Raw genomic sequence first — 15,003 nt, forward strand, 5'->3', positions numbered from 1 at the left:
ACGATGACAGCCCAAATTTATAAGAAATGCACAAGCTTCTCCACAGTATTCCTTGTCCTTTACTTTCATGTAATGAACAGACAGTGACAAAAAATAAGCAAATCACTATTTTAAGAAGAATAAAAAACAAATTCCTTTTACTCAACACATCAGTCCAACTTCTACATGTCAAGAAAGCAAGAGAACACATAGAACCAGGAAAAGATTTCAAAACTAAATTAGTAACCAAATGTGCTTTATAAGCTATTTCCCAACTCCTTTGACCAAACGATGATCCGAATAAGAAGTAAAAATTGAATGCAGCCCCTTGATGAAACTTCGGGAAAAAAAAAAATGCAGCAAGTTATGCTTAAAGAGAAAAGCTTTTCATTTGTATGAATTCATGAATGCCTTTGTTTTCTCAGCAACCAAACAGATAAAACCCAATTAAACTTGCTAAACCAAACAGATGAAGAAGTTGTCTAAAGACTCATTAAAGAAACTCGGAACAGAAAGTTAACAGCAGCCAAAACTCAATTACAAAGTTCTAAGAACAACAGAAACTAGCAGATTAAAATGAAGGGTTTCAGAAACCCAGACCGTTACATTGAAAAACAAACCTTGAACTTGGAAAGTACTTCCAGCATTGTCAGCACTATTGGTACCACCTGATTCCAAGAAGCAATTTACTTGATCTCTGAGTTTCATATTTGGCAGTGGATCGTCTGCCAATGTATTTCTAGGCCCACAGACACACACTGAATAGAACATAATTTAGTTCCTGATACGTGACTATAAATCCGAGTGTTGTAAATACAAAGGCAACTGATATGATAAACAACACCAGTATGGAAAATCAAGGATAAACAGTTAAAATGATGTACAGAAGACCTCATCAAAGGAGCAAGACGAGTGTTAACATTGGAAATCTTACTTTATAAGTTGAAAAGTTTAGGCAGTGAAATTTACATCATAACTAAAGTTATCTGAAAAACTCTTAAAGCAACACTTGCTTGTTGACACAGCATCTTTCATCACTCCCTTTCAATGGGCTATGCTGCAAGGGAGTGATGAAGGCTGTTGTTAACTAAAACTTATCACAGAAGCTCTTAAAGAAACACTTGCAAGGGAGTGATCCACCTGAGCTACACTGCAAGGGAGTGATCCGCCTGAGATACGCTTCAATAAGTACCCAATTCAAATAAAGTGGATCACTTATCCTTTTACAACAGAAACATCAATTTACAAACTACAGACATACGAATGCAACCACCATTGACTTGAGGGACACAATGGAAGGGTTTTTATCAAAATGGTCTATGATCAGATGACAAATGGCTGCAGAATTTTACTGTGTTAATTAGGCTTTAAATGAATACTCCTAAACGTTTTTCCTCACTATAAATCTAGACCGTTGAAAGCTATTGATGCAAGTAACTAAGCAAACACAGGGTTTTTATCAAAATGGTCTATGATCATTTTAGTCACTCATTTTGACAATCGGTCAATGTTTCCAATGACAATCGGTCATTTTAGTCACTTCCCATGAAAGGCATTAGGCAAATATTAGTTTAGTCAACAGTCAATAAAAACTTTACTATTTAACGATATATCAATGACATATTTTTGTTTTGAACTTAATTAATGAATATTTATATTAATTTAGCATAAGTCAATGATGAATGACACATTCGCTTTAAATCATTATAAATAATTAGAATTTTACTTTTCTATTGTTCCCTCTCTTTCTCTCTATATGAATGTCACATGAACTTTTAAGTCATTATAATATTGTTGGAAAAACAGAACCAACAATATTAGCGTAGGTCCTCTTTTTGTTTAAATGCATTCTTTTGAACAGATGAACCAAATTGCAAAATTCAACCGAAAAACATTGAATTGAAGCTTGAAAATGAAATAAGTCATCTCACCTTAAGGGACGATGTTGTCATCATAATTAGCAAGTACCTTCAACCGAATATCAATCTGAAGTATCGATTATAGAAAAACACTTTCGCTTCTGCCGAGTAATCGATACTTCAGATTGATACTTCAGAAGCGAAAGTGAAAGTGTTTTTCTATAATCGATACTTCAACTAAAGGAATAGGGTACTCCCTCCAACTAAAGGAATAGGGTACTCCCTCCAACTAAAGGGAAAGATGATAGTTTCCTTAACCCACACATGATTTTGGTAGTCCTTCAAAATCCGTAATTTTGCCGATCACCTATTAGCCAAACACCCTTCCATTTCAAATATATTTCCAAGCTTATCGTTAATACCATGAATATCGTAAGCATAATCTTTTGGGTGTGGGATGACTCTGAATCTCTCGTCTTCAAGGTCGAAAACAGCCATAATAATTAGTCTTGAGTCATGCATCCAATTTATGGCTCCATGGATGCACACACTTATCCTGTCAAACTGGCACTTCAAGAGATAAAAAAGAGATCGTTAATGTCTGGTTTGTAATTGGCTATTGACTATTAAATTTCAAAGTGTGTGAAATATACACTTTAAGCCATTATGGTGTGAAATGTAGGAGGCTTGTGAGTGATGGAAAAATAGAACTAGGAAATGAACATTGCAACGGAGCATCTGAATCCAAATGTAAAAACAGACATGTAGGAGGCATGTGGGTGATGAAAAATAAGAAACCAGAAAATGAACACTGCAACACAATGCCTGAATTCAAACATAAAAAATAAAACCAGGAAATGGACGTTGTATTTAGTATCCGAATCCAAATGTAAAAATAGACACGTAGGAGACGTGTGATTAATGAAAAAAAATGAAACCAAGAAATGGCAACATCTGAATCCAAATGTAAAAACGAACACGTAGAAGATGTGTAAGTAATGAAAAAACGAAACTATGAAATGGACGCTGGAACGTAGCGTTTGAATCCAAAAGTAAAAAAACAAAACCAAGAAATGGACACTGCATTATAGTCTGAATCCAAATGTAAAAACAGACACGTAGGAGGCGTTTGAGTGGTGGAAAAAAACGAAACCAAGAAATGGACACTGCAACTAAGCGTATGAATCCAAATGTAAAAACAGACACGTAGGAGGCGTGTGGGTGACAAAAAAAACGAAACTAGAAAATGGACACTACAACACAGCCTCTGAATTCAAACGTAAAAAATAGAACAGGAAGCGGACATTTCATTTAGTATCTGAATCCAAATGTAAAAATAGACATGTAGGAGATGTGTAATTGATGAAAAAAATGAAACCAAGAAATGGACAATGCAATGCAGCATTTGAATCCAAATGTAAAAACGGACACATAGGAGATGTGTGAGTAATGAAAAAAAAACAAAACTATGAAATGAAGATTGGAACGCAATGTCTGAATCCAAAAGTAAAAAACAAAACCAGAAAATGGACACTACATTTTAGTCCGAATCCAAATGTAAAAACGGACACATATGAAGCGTTTGAGTGGTGGAAAAAAACGAAACCAAGAAACGGACATTGCAATGTAGCTTCTGAATCCAAATGTAAAAAACAGAATTAGAAAACAAACATTGCATTACAGTGTCTGATCGGTATTTGACCTATTCCAAAATAAATAAATAAATGTGAAAGTGAGTGTTGTTAAAGTAGATAACAGTTGTAGTGGCAGATTTTGTTATTTTTTTTATTATTTTAAATGTATTTATGTATCACAGTACATGATTGACATATTTATAATTAACATAAATATTGTTGATATTGTAATTTTTTTATTAATTTATACAAAATCACTCTACTTTACCTTTTCTAGCATGAGTCAGATGCCACAACTTGTGGATCATGGCTTTCATGCCATAATTTTTTTTTTTTTTTTGGCATAATATTAGCTATGTATTGATTGTAATATTCTGTACATAATACCTTGTCCGGGAAAGAATTATTTAATTGAAGAAAATTATTAAAGACAATTCCACCTTCTGTTTTCTTTACAAAAAGCATATCCATCTATTATATATAAAGCAGGCAGTGCGATGAACAATGGAATTTTGGGGTCACGCATGAGACAAAAATTTTGGTCTCACCCACTTTGACAAAAATAACTGGACCAAACTGCCCCTCAGCCAAAAAAATTCAAAACTTGCCCAAAATAATATATCAAATTATGTAAGGGTAAGTTGGTAATTTGGTCATCATAAAATATAATATAAATATAAATGGGGAGAGATAAAAGAATAAAAAATGAAAGGGAAGAGATAAAATAATAAACAAATGACAAAGTTGATGATGCCCACATGATGAGGAAGAAAAATATAATAAAAAATAAGAAAATCATGAATGTTGTGTTCAAAACATTTTAAGAGGCACTTAACGTCAGTGATAAAAAAAATAACGAAATAAAAAAAAATATTGAAGCAATTCACGCATATAAATACATTTAAAATGTCTAAGTCGCGCAGTGATTCAAAAAATGCCTTTTTCACACAGTTGTTTATTAAAAATTATTTCTCAATTTTTAAACACTTAAGAGGTGCATAGTGCCAATTATAAAAAATATCTCTCACACGTCCATAATAATGTGATTCAATTAGTTATCAAATGATCATTTTTTTTTTTTACCAAATGATGTTATCTACACTAAGGGGAGGGAGTGGACTTAGGGCTGGTTTGGTATTGTTGTGCTTTGAAAAAAAACTATTTCTGATATGCTATGAGAATAAGCAGCTGTGAAATAAAACAGCATAGTGTTTGTTAAACCTTTTTGTAAAAGTGCTTTTGAAAAAAAAAAAAAAAAAAGCAGTATTATAGTATTTGGTAAACTTTTATGTAAAACAGATGTGAAAAAAAGTCAGTTTTTCAAAGCTGGGTTTTGCCGCTTCTTGTTTTTGGCTTTTTTTTCACCCAAAACTGTGAAAAAAAACTGAAGCTGAATGTTTATCAAATACAAAAACAGCTCCCAGCTTTTTTTGATATCGGCTTTTTTCAAAATCATCTCAATACCAAACCAGGCCTTAGCCTTACAATGGGCTAGCAATCAGTTGTTTATTAAATATTATTTTTTTAATCTTAATGTAAATCCAATAAAATGTAGATGAAAATTGAAACACCACTTTTATTAATATGGATTCAACTACTTTGATTAGTTAAAATACCGCTTTTATTAAATGTATTTATTATTCATTTCCATCTACATTAATAAATACATTTAAAACATGTAAATCGCGCATAACACATCATGATTCAAAAAACATCTTTTGCATGCACGCGAGCGCGTGTATGGAGGCTAGTTTTCTATGAAAGGGATTCAAGTCAACAAAAGAATTTCAATAAAATAATCAAGTAATTGCTTCTTTTTTTTTTTTCGGGCAAAAGTAATTGTATATTATGCCTGTCTGTCTGAGAAATTAAAAAACCAAAAAAAAAAAAAAAAAAAAAAAAAAGGAAAAATGAAGAAACAAGATGGAAGTATTTGGAGGAGGTGGTAACTCATATGATTTCAATTGGCCAACAGTGAATAAAAGTCGTCTCCCTTCCAGCACTGATCGACGGTTTTTCTCTTCTCGAATTTACTCTCAGTACACCTTCCTTGCATCAATTGGCCAAGACAATGTGTGTGTCATTTACTTCAGAATTGAGACTCTTCTCGTAAAATAGAACAATTTAAAATATCACCTCTGAAAAACCCTAACTTTGTTTAAGATTAAAATAAATCAATTTTCTTAACTCACGCATAAATTCCTTTGTCTTCCTCTACGCCTCTGTATAGAAAAAGAAGAAACATAGTCCAATTATTTGTGAGGGGACAGAAGAAGCTTCATATCTGTTAGGGCCATTCAATCCCACTTGGAGAACTTGCCTAATTTTTATATGTATTAGATTTCTTTCTTCTCCTTCCCATGATTCCCAGTTGCAAAGCCATGCCTCCCTACATCTTCTTTATCCTCCTCAGCTCAATATTTCTTGATACAGAGGCCTCAAATGGAAACTGCACATCAATTAAGTGTACTCATGACGACGCTCCTGATATTCGGTTTCCTTTCCATGTAAGAGGCCAGCATTCCCAACATGGTGGTCACCATGGTTATGAGCTTCACTGCAACAACACCACTACCTTAATTCACTTCCCATCTTATGGCGATTTGGTTAGTGAAATCCATCTCATACGATGTCAGAAAACTCGATCTCATCAACCCCAAGAATTGCATCCGTCAAGTCTTTCTTAATCTCAATCTCTCCCTTACCCCATTTCGTTATTACTATTCTCTAAAAGAGTACTCTTATCTCAATTGCCCCGTTAGGCTTTCGCCTTCTTTCACACGAGTCCCCTGCCTTAGCAGCTCCGGCTATCATGTTTAAACTGTGGAGCCTTCTTTGTCTGTCCCAGATTCTTGCAAGGTAGTAAGAACGATTACGGTTCCTTTTAGGTATAGTCCTTATCTCTCGGATAGTAGCTTTGATCTCGGATTAACTTGGGACTTTCTTGGGCAACAAGATTGTGAAGCAAACGAAGTCCAAAGTATATCGCAGATTGAAACAGGCCAACAAACACCTGCTAAAGGTAGATTAATTACCAGACTCCATCGTCCTTTCCTTTTCTTTCTTTTGATATTTTTATGTTCTTAATGATCATTCTATAACTTGGTTTATAGTAAACATATTAACTCATTTGTTTTCATTGTAGTTGGAGGATATAAAATAATTCCGTCCAGAACAATGAAACGCCAGGTTATCGAGTGGGAACAAGGATGGAGCTATATGCAGGCAGGGATCACAAAGCTAAAGAGATTTATACAAGGATTATCGGAGCCTCAGTTTGGCACGGAAGATTATATGATGCTTTACGCAACTGTCTACAACATGTGTACTCAAAACCCGCCTTATGATTATTCTCAGCAGCTTTATGACAAATATCGGGAGACATTCCAGGACTAGATTACTTCAACAGTCTTGCCCTCCCTTAAAGAGAAGACGGCAAGTTTATGTTGCAGGAGTCTGTCAAAAGTTGGACAAACCGTAAAGTTATGGTTAGAAGGCTGTCGCGCTTCTTTCATTATCTTGATCGCTACTTCATCACTGACAGATCACTCGCGAACCTAAATGAAGTTGGACTTAACAGCTTCCGTGATTTGGTCTATCGAGAGACCAAAGTTGATGCCAGAGTTGTTGTAATTGGTCTTATAAATAAAGGGTGCGAAGGGGAGAAAATTGACAGAAACCTACTGAAGAGTGTGATCAATATATTTGTTGAAATTGGCATGGGACAAATGGATGCTTATGAAGAGGACTTTGAAGCGCATATGCTAACGAACACTGGAAAATACTATTCTCGTAAAGCATCAAGTTGGGTTTCGGAGGATCCTAATATGAATTACATGTTAAAGGCTGAGGAATGCTTGCGAAGGGAGAGGGCTAGAGTTTCTCATTACCTGCACTCAAGCGGTGAGCAGAAGCTAGTGTAGAAAGTCGAACATGAGCTGCTGGCGGTCTACGCAACTCAATTGAAGCATTCAGATTCTGGATCTGGTGCTTTGGCTAGAGATGACAATGTGGAGGGTCTGATTCTTTCTATATAGAAATGCCAAGCCGTTGCCAATGTAATAATGTATTTAAGCTGCAACGTTTCTGCAGATCGAATGTTTTCCTGCGCCAAGTTAATCAAACTATTGCCTATGATTTTTGCTACATAAAAAAACTGAAGAGAACTTCCCTTCCAAAGTAAATTTCCGACTTTGTATAGCTTCAATTTCGCTAAGTCCCTATTAACAGTACAGAAATTCAATGTGGGATTGCGTGGTCTCCTCATAGCGTATCCGTCACATCTGATTTTATTCTTGAACAATAACATGGGGTTAGGGATTTGGATGAAAGTTAATTAAGTTATCAAATGCAGAACTAGAGTTAATTATGTTATCAAATTGCAAAATGGCTCAAATTACATGGACTAAATGTGTAATTTGCTCTTTGCAGTCAAACAATATCCAAGGATCTATGTAGTCGCGTACAGTGAGGAGCATATCTTGTTATACTTAATAAGCACGTTAGGAAGACTAAATTTTTAAATCGAATTTGCAAACCAAATGATATGTCATCAATTCGAAATACGCACGTTAATTAACACTTGAGTAATAATCCAATCATCAATAACCACATCATTTGATTTACAAAATTTGATATAAAAAATTGGTTTCTCTAGCATTACCCAATACTAAAATATGAATTTGGGTGAGGGTAAGCTAATTAGTAATAAATGAGTTAAAGATTTTTATTTTTTATTTTTTTTGTAAGATAGATTTTATTTATAATCGAATGGGAATATTTACATCTTCTACCAAAAAATTGAAAATAAACTCTGACCCAATATAGTTCCGTGAATTGCTCCCCAAGTTTAGGATACATAGAAAGCTATAGCATGCACAGCTTGGTTGCACTTTCGATTGGTGAACTTACATGAGACTGATTGGAGTCATTGGGCAAGGAGCCTAATGTCATGTACGATACTCTCAAGTATAGCATCATGCATGACATTAGGTTAGGTTAATAATGTTAGCAGTGACGTTTAATCTACTAACTCGAAAGCTTGTGACATTCTTAATTTAACTAGAGCATCAGGTGATAATGAATCTCTCATCACTTTAAATTATCCGTCATTCAAATTTTCTGTTAATTACAAAACCGACGCTACCTAGTATCGTTAAAAGTAAAACTAAGAGATAATTAGTGAAAAGCCGGCCCCAATACAAACAATGGGGACTCAACTGAAACAAGCAGAAAACAACGAGGACTTGAAGGTAACAATGAAAACTACACGGACCATATTGAAATATCCTTATTTCTCTGTGGTATATGCAAATGGGTTTGGGCGTTTCTCTCCTCGAGCTCTTAGCTCTGCCTCTCATGGCGTCTGACAATCTGCTTGCTATCAAATGAGCTTCTGAAAAACTACCTCTCCTTTTGCTTCATTGGGATCCTCTTCGCAGTTCTCTCGTCACTTGCTATCCAATTACTTCTTTCAAATTACTTTGATCGGAGACCAAGATTGTTCCCAAATTCACAAGGACCGAAGTCGATTGCGGCCGAAAGGAGAAAAGCAAACCAAAAATTTTCACCGGCGAACAAGTCAAAGGTGAATTCCTTCTTCCCTTTCTGCTGCTTGTTCATAATTTCTGTTCATTTACTTTTTTAATTTTCGGTTATTTTCCTCTTTTAATTCTTTAGGAATTATTAGTATTATAAATACAATCGAAGTGAACAGAATGCAATTGGATTTTAGAACACTTTATTTGAAAAGTAGGAAGTTAGAAACATGAGGAATATTTACTCAAGCTTTGAAAGCATAGGATTATCCAATTCCTCAGACATACAAAATTAATTTTTTTATAAAACGATCGATACATTATACGAACAAGAAAAACTCGAAAACCGTCGTGCTTAAGGTGTAATGAGGAGAGTAGTTGAGATGCTGCAGGGATACAGATGCCGATTTCTCTATAAAAGAAAAATCTGTCCAAATGTGTATATTATTTTTCAGTCATTGCTACCGGCACTGAGTTTAGTCCAATACCCCTTTGAATCGTTCCTCGTAAAGTCAACATCATAGCCCGTTCATGCTGAATATGTCGAAAATGGAAATCAAGGAGAGCTTTCAGTTGGGTTCTGTTGTTTGTATGCTGTTTTTGTCATCAAGGTTAGCTTACGGGGAAAAGGAATGCTATTATGGATTCAGAGTTTACTAGTTTAACATGTTAGCTTGTGGTTGTTATGAATTGATGAAAGGAGAACAATCTGATACAACATCCAAATTGTAAATTTTTAATCACTCAAGGTATCTTGCTTGATGGAAAATCTTGTGTGTGTTTTTTTCAATAGTTGGAGGATTTTAAATTTCTGGCAACAACAATGGGTTACCAAGTTATCGAGTGGGATCAAGGATGGGACTACGTACAGCAGGGGATCGCAAAGATGAACAGGATTATACAAGGATCATCAGAACCTCAGTTCACCTCAGAAGAATATATGAGCCTTTACACAACCATCTATAACATGTCTATTCAACAACCTCCTCATAATTATTCTCAGCAGCTTTATGAAAAGTATCAGGAGACAATTGAGGAATACATTTCTTCAACAGTGCTGCCGCCCCTAATGGAGAAGCATGATGAGTTTATGTTGCAGGAGTATGTCAAAAATTGGGTAAATTATAAAGTTATGTTTAGGTGGCTCTCACACTTCTTTGGTTTTCTTGATGACCATGGCATCACTCGGAATCAGACATCACTTCCTGGGCCGAATGAAGTTGTACTTAACTGCTTCCGTAATTTGGTTTATCAGAAGGTAAATGCTAATGTGAGATATTATGTACTTGGACTTATGCATAAAGAACGCGAGGGAGAGAAAATTGACAGAGAACTACTGAAGAATGTGATAAATATATATGTTGAAATTGAAATGGGAGAATTGGATGCGTATGAAAAGGACTTCGAAGAATACATGCTCATTGATACTCGCAAGTACTATTTGCATAAAGCATCAAGTTGGATTTTGGAGTACTCGTACGCAGATTACATGTTGAAGGTAGAGGAATGCTTGAGAAGGGAGAGGGATAGAGTTTCTTGTTACCTGCTTCCGAGCAGTCAGAAGAAGCTAATGGAGACGGTGAAACATTGCTTGGTGGTGGTTCATGGAAATCAACTGATTCAGAAGAAGCATTCTGTATCTGGATGTACTTTGCTCACGGTTGAAAATCTGGAGGAGCTTTCTAGGAAATTTATTGCTAATTTGGCATTGGAACGCTTGAGTCTCTGCTGAAGGTTCGCCCTTTGTTCGACAGGCAGAAGATGTAGCAATGATTGAGGATTGAGGTGAGTCGCACTGCAACAATTGACCTGTAGAAAAATGGTAAAAAAATGTTCAGTTATTAGGAGTTTTACTTTCGGATATGCAGCAAACTGTGCGCTCCTTGTTTTGAGATCCTTTGACCCACGCTCTGATGTGTCATATAACTAACAACTTGGTGCCAAGTATGTTTTGTAATTGTTGTCACTGTGGCATTAAAATGAATGTTTCGATAACAATGGAAAACGTGGTTGATAAAATCGCTGCCGTTATGTCTTAGCTTTGCGTACTTGTGTTCAAGCATCAAATTGTAGTTTCAATGCAGCGTTTGAATCCAAATGTTAAAAAACAGAATCAAGAAATAGACATTGCTTCACAGTGTCAGAACATCTTCCCCAAATTCCCCCGTGCCCACCCACCCTCGACCCGTGTCCGTCCCCTCCCCCCCCCCCCCCCCCCCCTCCCCCAAGGCAACCCAAACCTTCCTTCACCACCTCATTCTCACGGTCGCAAGTGACGCAGAGGGTCGGGACTCCCTCTCTCGCTCTTCCACATTCTTTCTCTCTCTCTCCCTCGAACCTTCTTCTTCTTCTCCCAACACAGAAAGCAGAAAGCCACGATCTCCCTTCCTCCTCCTTCGGAGACGTCGTTCCCCTCCTAACTTTCTCTCGAATCTTCCCATCCAATCCAGCGACCAACCCCTCTTTCTTTTCTCCCTCTCTGCTTGTCCCTTGCGCTCACCACCAGTGCCAGCACCATCAGCTTGAGTTCGCACTCTACCTGCTCAAGCTTGCCCATTAGATCATACGACGGGCTCTTTCAAGCTGTCAAGATGCCAAGGGGGTCGAAGAGGATGCCGAATTGGTCCCCGTCTCTATCTTGGGCGTCGGTGAATTGAATGGTGAGGCTGTCGAGGAAGAGGAAGGGTTTCTCGAAAGGGTTTCCCGACTTGAACGACGTTGTATGATCTGCGGTTAAATTTGGGGATTATTACAGATTATTGAAGTTGGGAGATGAATTGATGTGGAAATTTTGAGATGATTAGGAAATTGGGATTAAGAAAATACAAATGATGGTTTTGGGGGAGGAAAGGGCGAGTAGCTAGAGTGGGCACAATGCAGATTAGGGTTTGGTGGGTTGGATGGGTGGAGTCGAAGATGGAGGGGGAAGGGTGGATGTATGACGAGTCGAAGAGGAAAGGAGAGGAAGGTTTGGTGGGTTGGTGCAGGGGAGAGAATGGAGGGATATATAAGGGAGGAAGAAGATGTAGGGGGAGAGAATGGAGGGATAAGGAAGGAAGAAGATGTTGGTGGAGGTAAAAGAGGACCAAAAAAGAAAATTATTATTTTTTGAATTTTTAATTTCCACGTGGACCCCTTAATGACACGTGACGTCTAGTCATTGTCCATATGGGCGCTACGTCATCAGATAACGGGAAACTTAACGGTTTGACTAACGGATGTATGAGATTGTCCCAAAATTAACACTTTAGGTATGACTCTGGAACGAAAAAAAAAAAAACTTAATGTAACAAATGTTGAAAACCACGAAACATGAGGGTATTTACCCTAAAAAATTTGATGAAACGGGATTTGACACCCCAGTTACAGTTAGTTGCTGAAGGGCATCCTGCTTCTTACCTTCAAATCCTAGTCAGACGTAACCCTTCGGTTCGAGCACTTTGACGCCCCCAATTAGTTAATGCTCTAAATAAGCCTAAAGTTGCGTAATTAATTAGAAGAATTAGGTCCCTTAGTATTCCGGTCTAGTAGTATTTCTCTTCATTTGTAAGTGAGAGGCCAATAGCCTACGGTTTAGTGGTATTGCTAGCTCATTGTGAGACTAAGTATTGGTTTGGTACTGATGTACTTTTATAAAAAGTGGGTATCAAAAAAAGTTGAGCTAAAAAAGGTGTTTGGTAAACACTTAAAAACAACATATTTTCACAATTTTTGGTAAAAAAACTGAAAACGTGAAGCAGCAAAAATGAGTTTATTCTCACAGCACAATAGAAGCAGTTTTTTTTATTCAAAGCAGAACAATACCAAATCAGCCCTAAGTCTACCCCTCTTAGTGTAGATAATAAAAAAAAATTAAAAAAAATAAAAGGAAAGAAAAAAGAAAAGAAAAGAAGTGAGAGGTCTCAAGTTTGAGCGAATTTAAACCACATTATTGCTGACTCAGGCTAAACCCATCCCTTCTTCTTAGTATGAATAATATCGTTTGTTAAAAAAAAAAAAAATGCATGAGAGATAAAGCTTTGCTGTTATGAGGGGGTTGGTTTTGTTGTTTTTGCCTCTCCTTTTTAGTTTAACGACTTCCGTTTTCACTTCATAGCTTCACACAACCGTGTTTAATATCTGAACCGTTGACAGCTATTGACCCAAGTGAAAACGCGTTTTACAAAATCCTGACCGTTGGAAATCCTACCCTTGTGCCCAAAGTAAAGCCAATTGACGAAAAAGCCCTTTCCTTCCTAGGGCGGTCAGGAAGTCGACTCTCTGAAGTAGCAAGTAGCAACTGGGAGAGTGGGATTGCTTGCGTTGCACGAATCCAATTACAAATCCAATTAAACCAACTGAGTTGCAATCCAATTACAAAGCCCTTTCCTGTTTCAGTCGGGAGATAGTGGAATGAATGAATGAAGCTATAAATTGGAACCCTAATTTCCACACTTCCCAAAATTTCCCGAATCTCAAACCACAATTACCAACTTGCCTCTCTCTCTCGTTATCTCAAAAACTCTCAGCTTTCAAGTCTTCTGTTCTCAGAGATTGGAACCCTAATCAGTGTTCATACGGTCTAGGGTTTTTCCTCAGAGATCGCAACTAGTTCTTTGGCGTTGAGGGGTTCAGTTTGGCCCGACATTAATTGTTGGAGGGTTGGTTCGGTTCCTTACGAGTTACGACCCGATCATGGACAAGTTGTGGATTACTAAGCAACTAGGCGCTGGTTCTTTCGGGACGGTATTTGAGGCGCGGCACCAACTGACGGGTGAAATCGTCGCAATCAAGCATCTGAGGGAGACATTCAGTTCCTTTGAGCAGTGCGTAAGCCTACCAGAAGTTCAGTCCCTTTCCAAGCTCAGGCACCCCAACATTGTCCAGTTGAAGGATGTCATCTTCGAATACGATTCTGTATTCCTTGTCTTCGAGTATATGCAGAGCAGTCTGCTTGATCTTATGATGAAAATGCCAACCAAATTCACCGAGGAACAAGTTAGAAGCATCTGCTATCAGATGTTTCAGGGCCTGGCTTACATGCACAAAAAGGGCTACTTCCACCGTGATTTGAAACCCGCTAACGTGTTGGTTAACGATGGTGCGCGTATGGTTAAGATTGCCGATTTGGGTTCTGCTAAGGAGATTGATGCACCTCCTCCCTATACAGACTACGGCACTACTCGTCCGTATCGTGCTCCTGAGGTGTTGCTTCAGTCAGGGTTGTATGGTCCTAAGGTCGATATGTGGTCAATGGGCGCCATCATGGCGGAGCTGTTTTCGTTCCGGCCTCTATTTCCCGGTCAAAGTCCTGATGATCAGATTTTCAAGATTTGCAGTGTCATTGGCAGTCCCACTTGGGAGTCTTGGCCAGAGGGACAGCTTCTTGCCCAAAACTTGAACTATCAGTTTCCACAGCTTCACGGTGTTGGTCTGCCTGCGATGATTCCTTCCGCGAGCAGATCTGCCATCCAGCTGATTTCTTCCCTTTGTTCTTGGGACCCTTCCGCGAGGCCTACTGCTGATGAAGTACTCCGACATCCCTTCTTCGTTGGCAACTACAAGATTCCACGCGCAATCCCTTGGAGACAAAGCAATATTCTGCCTACATCGAATTCTATTATTTTCGTGTAGCTTTGACACGAGTGATTTGGTAGTTAATTGCTTTTGATTCATTAGCTTTCGAAAACTAGATACAAATTTTATTTTAACGAGTGTAGTTTATTTGAATGCTCAAAGTAGAGTGGCAGCAAGCCAACTACATGTAATGTATGTATGCATGATACAATTTCGTAAGCTCTCGTTAATCTGCAATATATAGCTACAAATTTCATTTCAATTGAGTCACATTGTTTTGTTTGGTTCAGATTTCAGTGTTCGAAACATAATCAGACATCGACGCTTTAGTAAGTAAACGAACAAATTACTTGCAGGCTAATTTGCGAGTAAAAGGAAACTCAGATAACATAACGCAAGGCTTTAATTTACAACTCAATCCGTACTTTACAGTACGGA

At 37.4% G+C, this 15,003-nt stretch overlaps 3 protein-coding genes across 3 annotated transcripts; all 3 read left to right on the forward strand.

Annotated features, from left to right (window-relative positions):
* The first annotated feature begins 6,957 nt into the window (after nucleotides 1-6,957).
* LOC137721916 (cullin-1-like) lies at nucleotides 6,958-7,395 on the forward strand. The gene has a single exon (XM_068460938.1). The coding sequence runs from the start codon at nucleotides 6,958-6,960 to the stop codon at nucleotides 7,393-7,395; it is 438 nt and encodes a 145-aa protein (XP_068317039.1).
* A 1,356-nt stretch (nucleotides 7,396-8,751) lies between these two features.
* LOC137722678 (cullin-1-like) lies at nucleotides 8,752-11,028 on the forward strand. The gene is made up of 2 exons (XM_068461740.1): nucleotides 8,752-9,059; nucleotides 9,803-11,028. The coding sequence occupies exon 2, from the start codon at nucleotides 9,833-9,835 to the stop codon at nucleotides 10,739-10,741; it is 909 nt and encodes a 302-aa protein (XP_068317841.1). The 5' UTR covers nucleotides 8,752-9,059; nucleotides 9,803-9,832; the 3' UTR covers nucleotides 10,742-11,028.
* LOC137722681 (cyclin-dependent kinase F-4-like) lies at nucleotides 10,754-14,828 on the forward strand. Its single transcript, XM_068461742.1, has 2 exons — nucleotides 10,754-10,768; nucleotides 13,684-14,828. The coding sequence occupies exon 2, from the start codon at nucleotides 13,684-13,686 to the stop codon at nucleotides 14,620-14,622; it is 939 nt and encodes a 312-aa protein (XP_068317843.1). The 5' UTR covers nucleotides 10,754-10,768; the 3' UTR covers nucleotides 14,623-14,828.
* Nucleotides 14,829-15,003: the final 175 nt, after the last annotated feature.

The sequence above is a fragment of the Pyrus communis genome, chromosome 17 (assembly GCF_963583255.1).
Source record: "Pyrus communis chromosome 17, drPyrComm1.1, whole genome shotgun sequence".
Lineage (NCBI taxonomy): Eukaryota > Viridiplantae > Streptophyta > Magnoliopsida > Rosales > Rosaceae > Pyrus > Pyrus communis.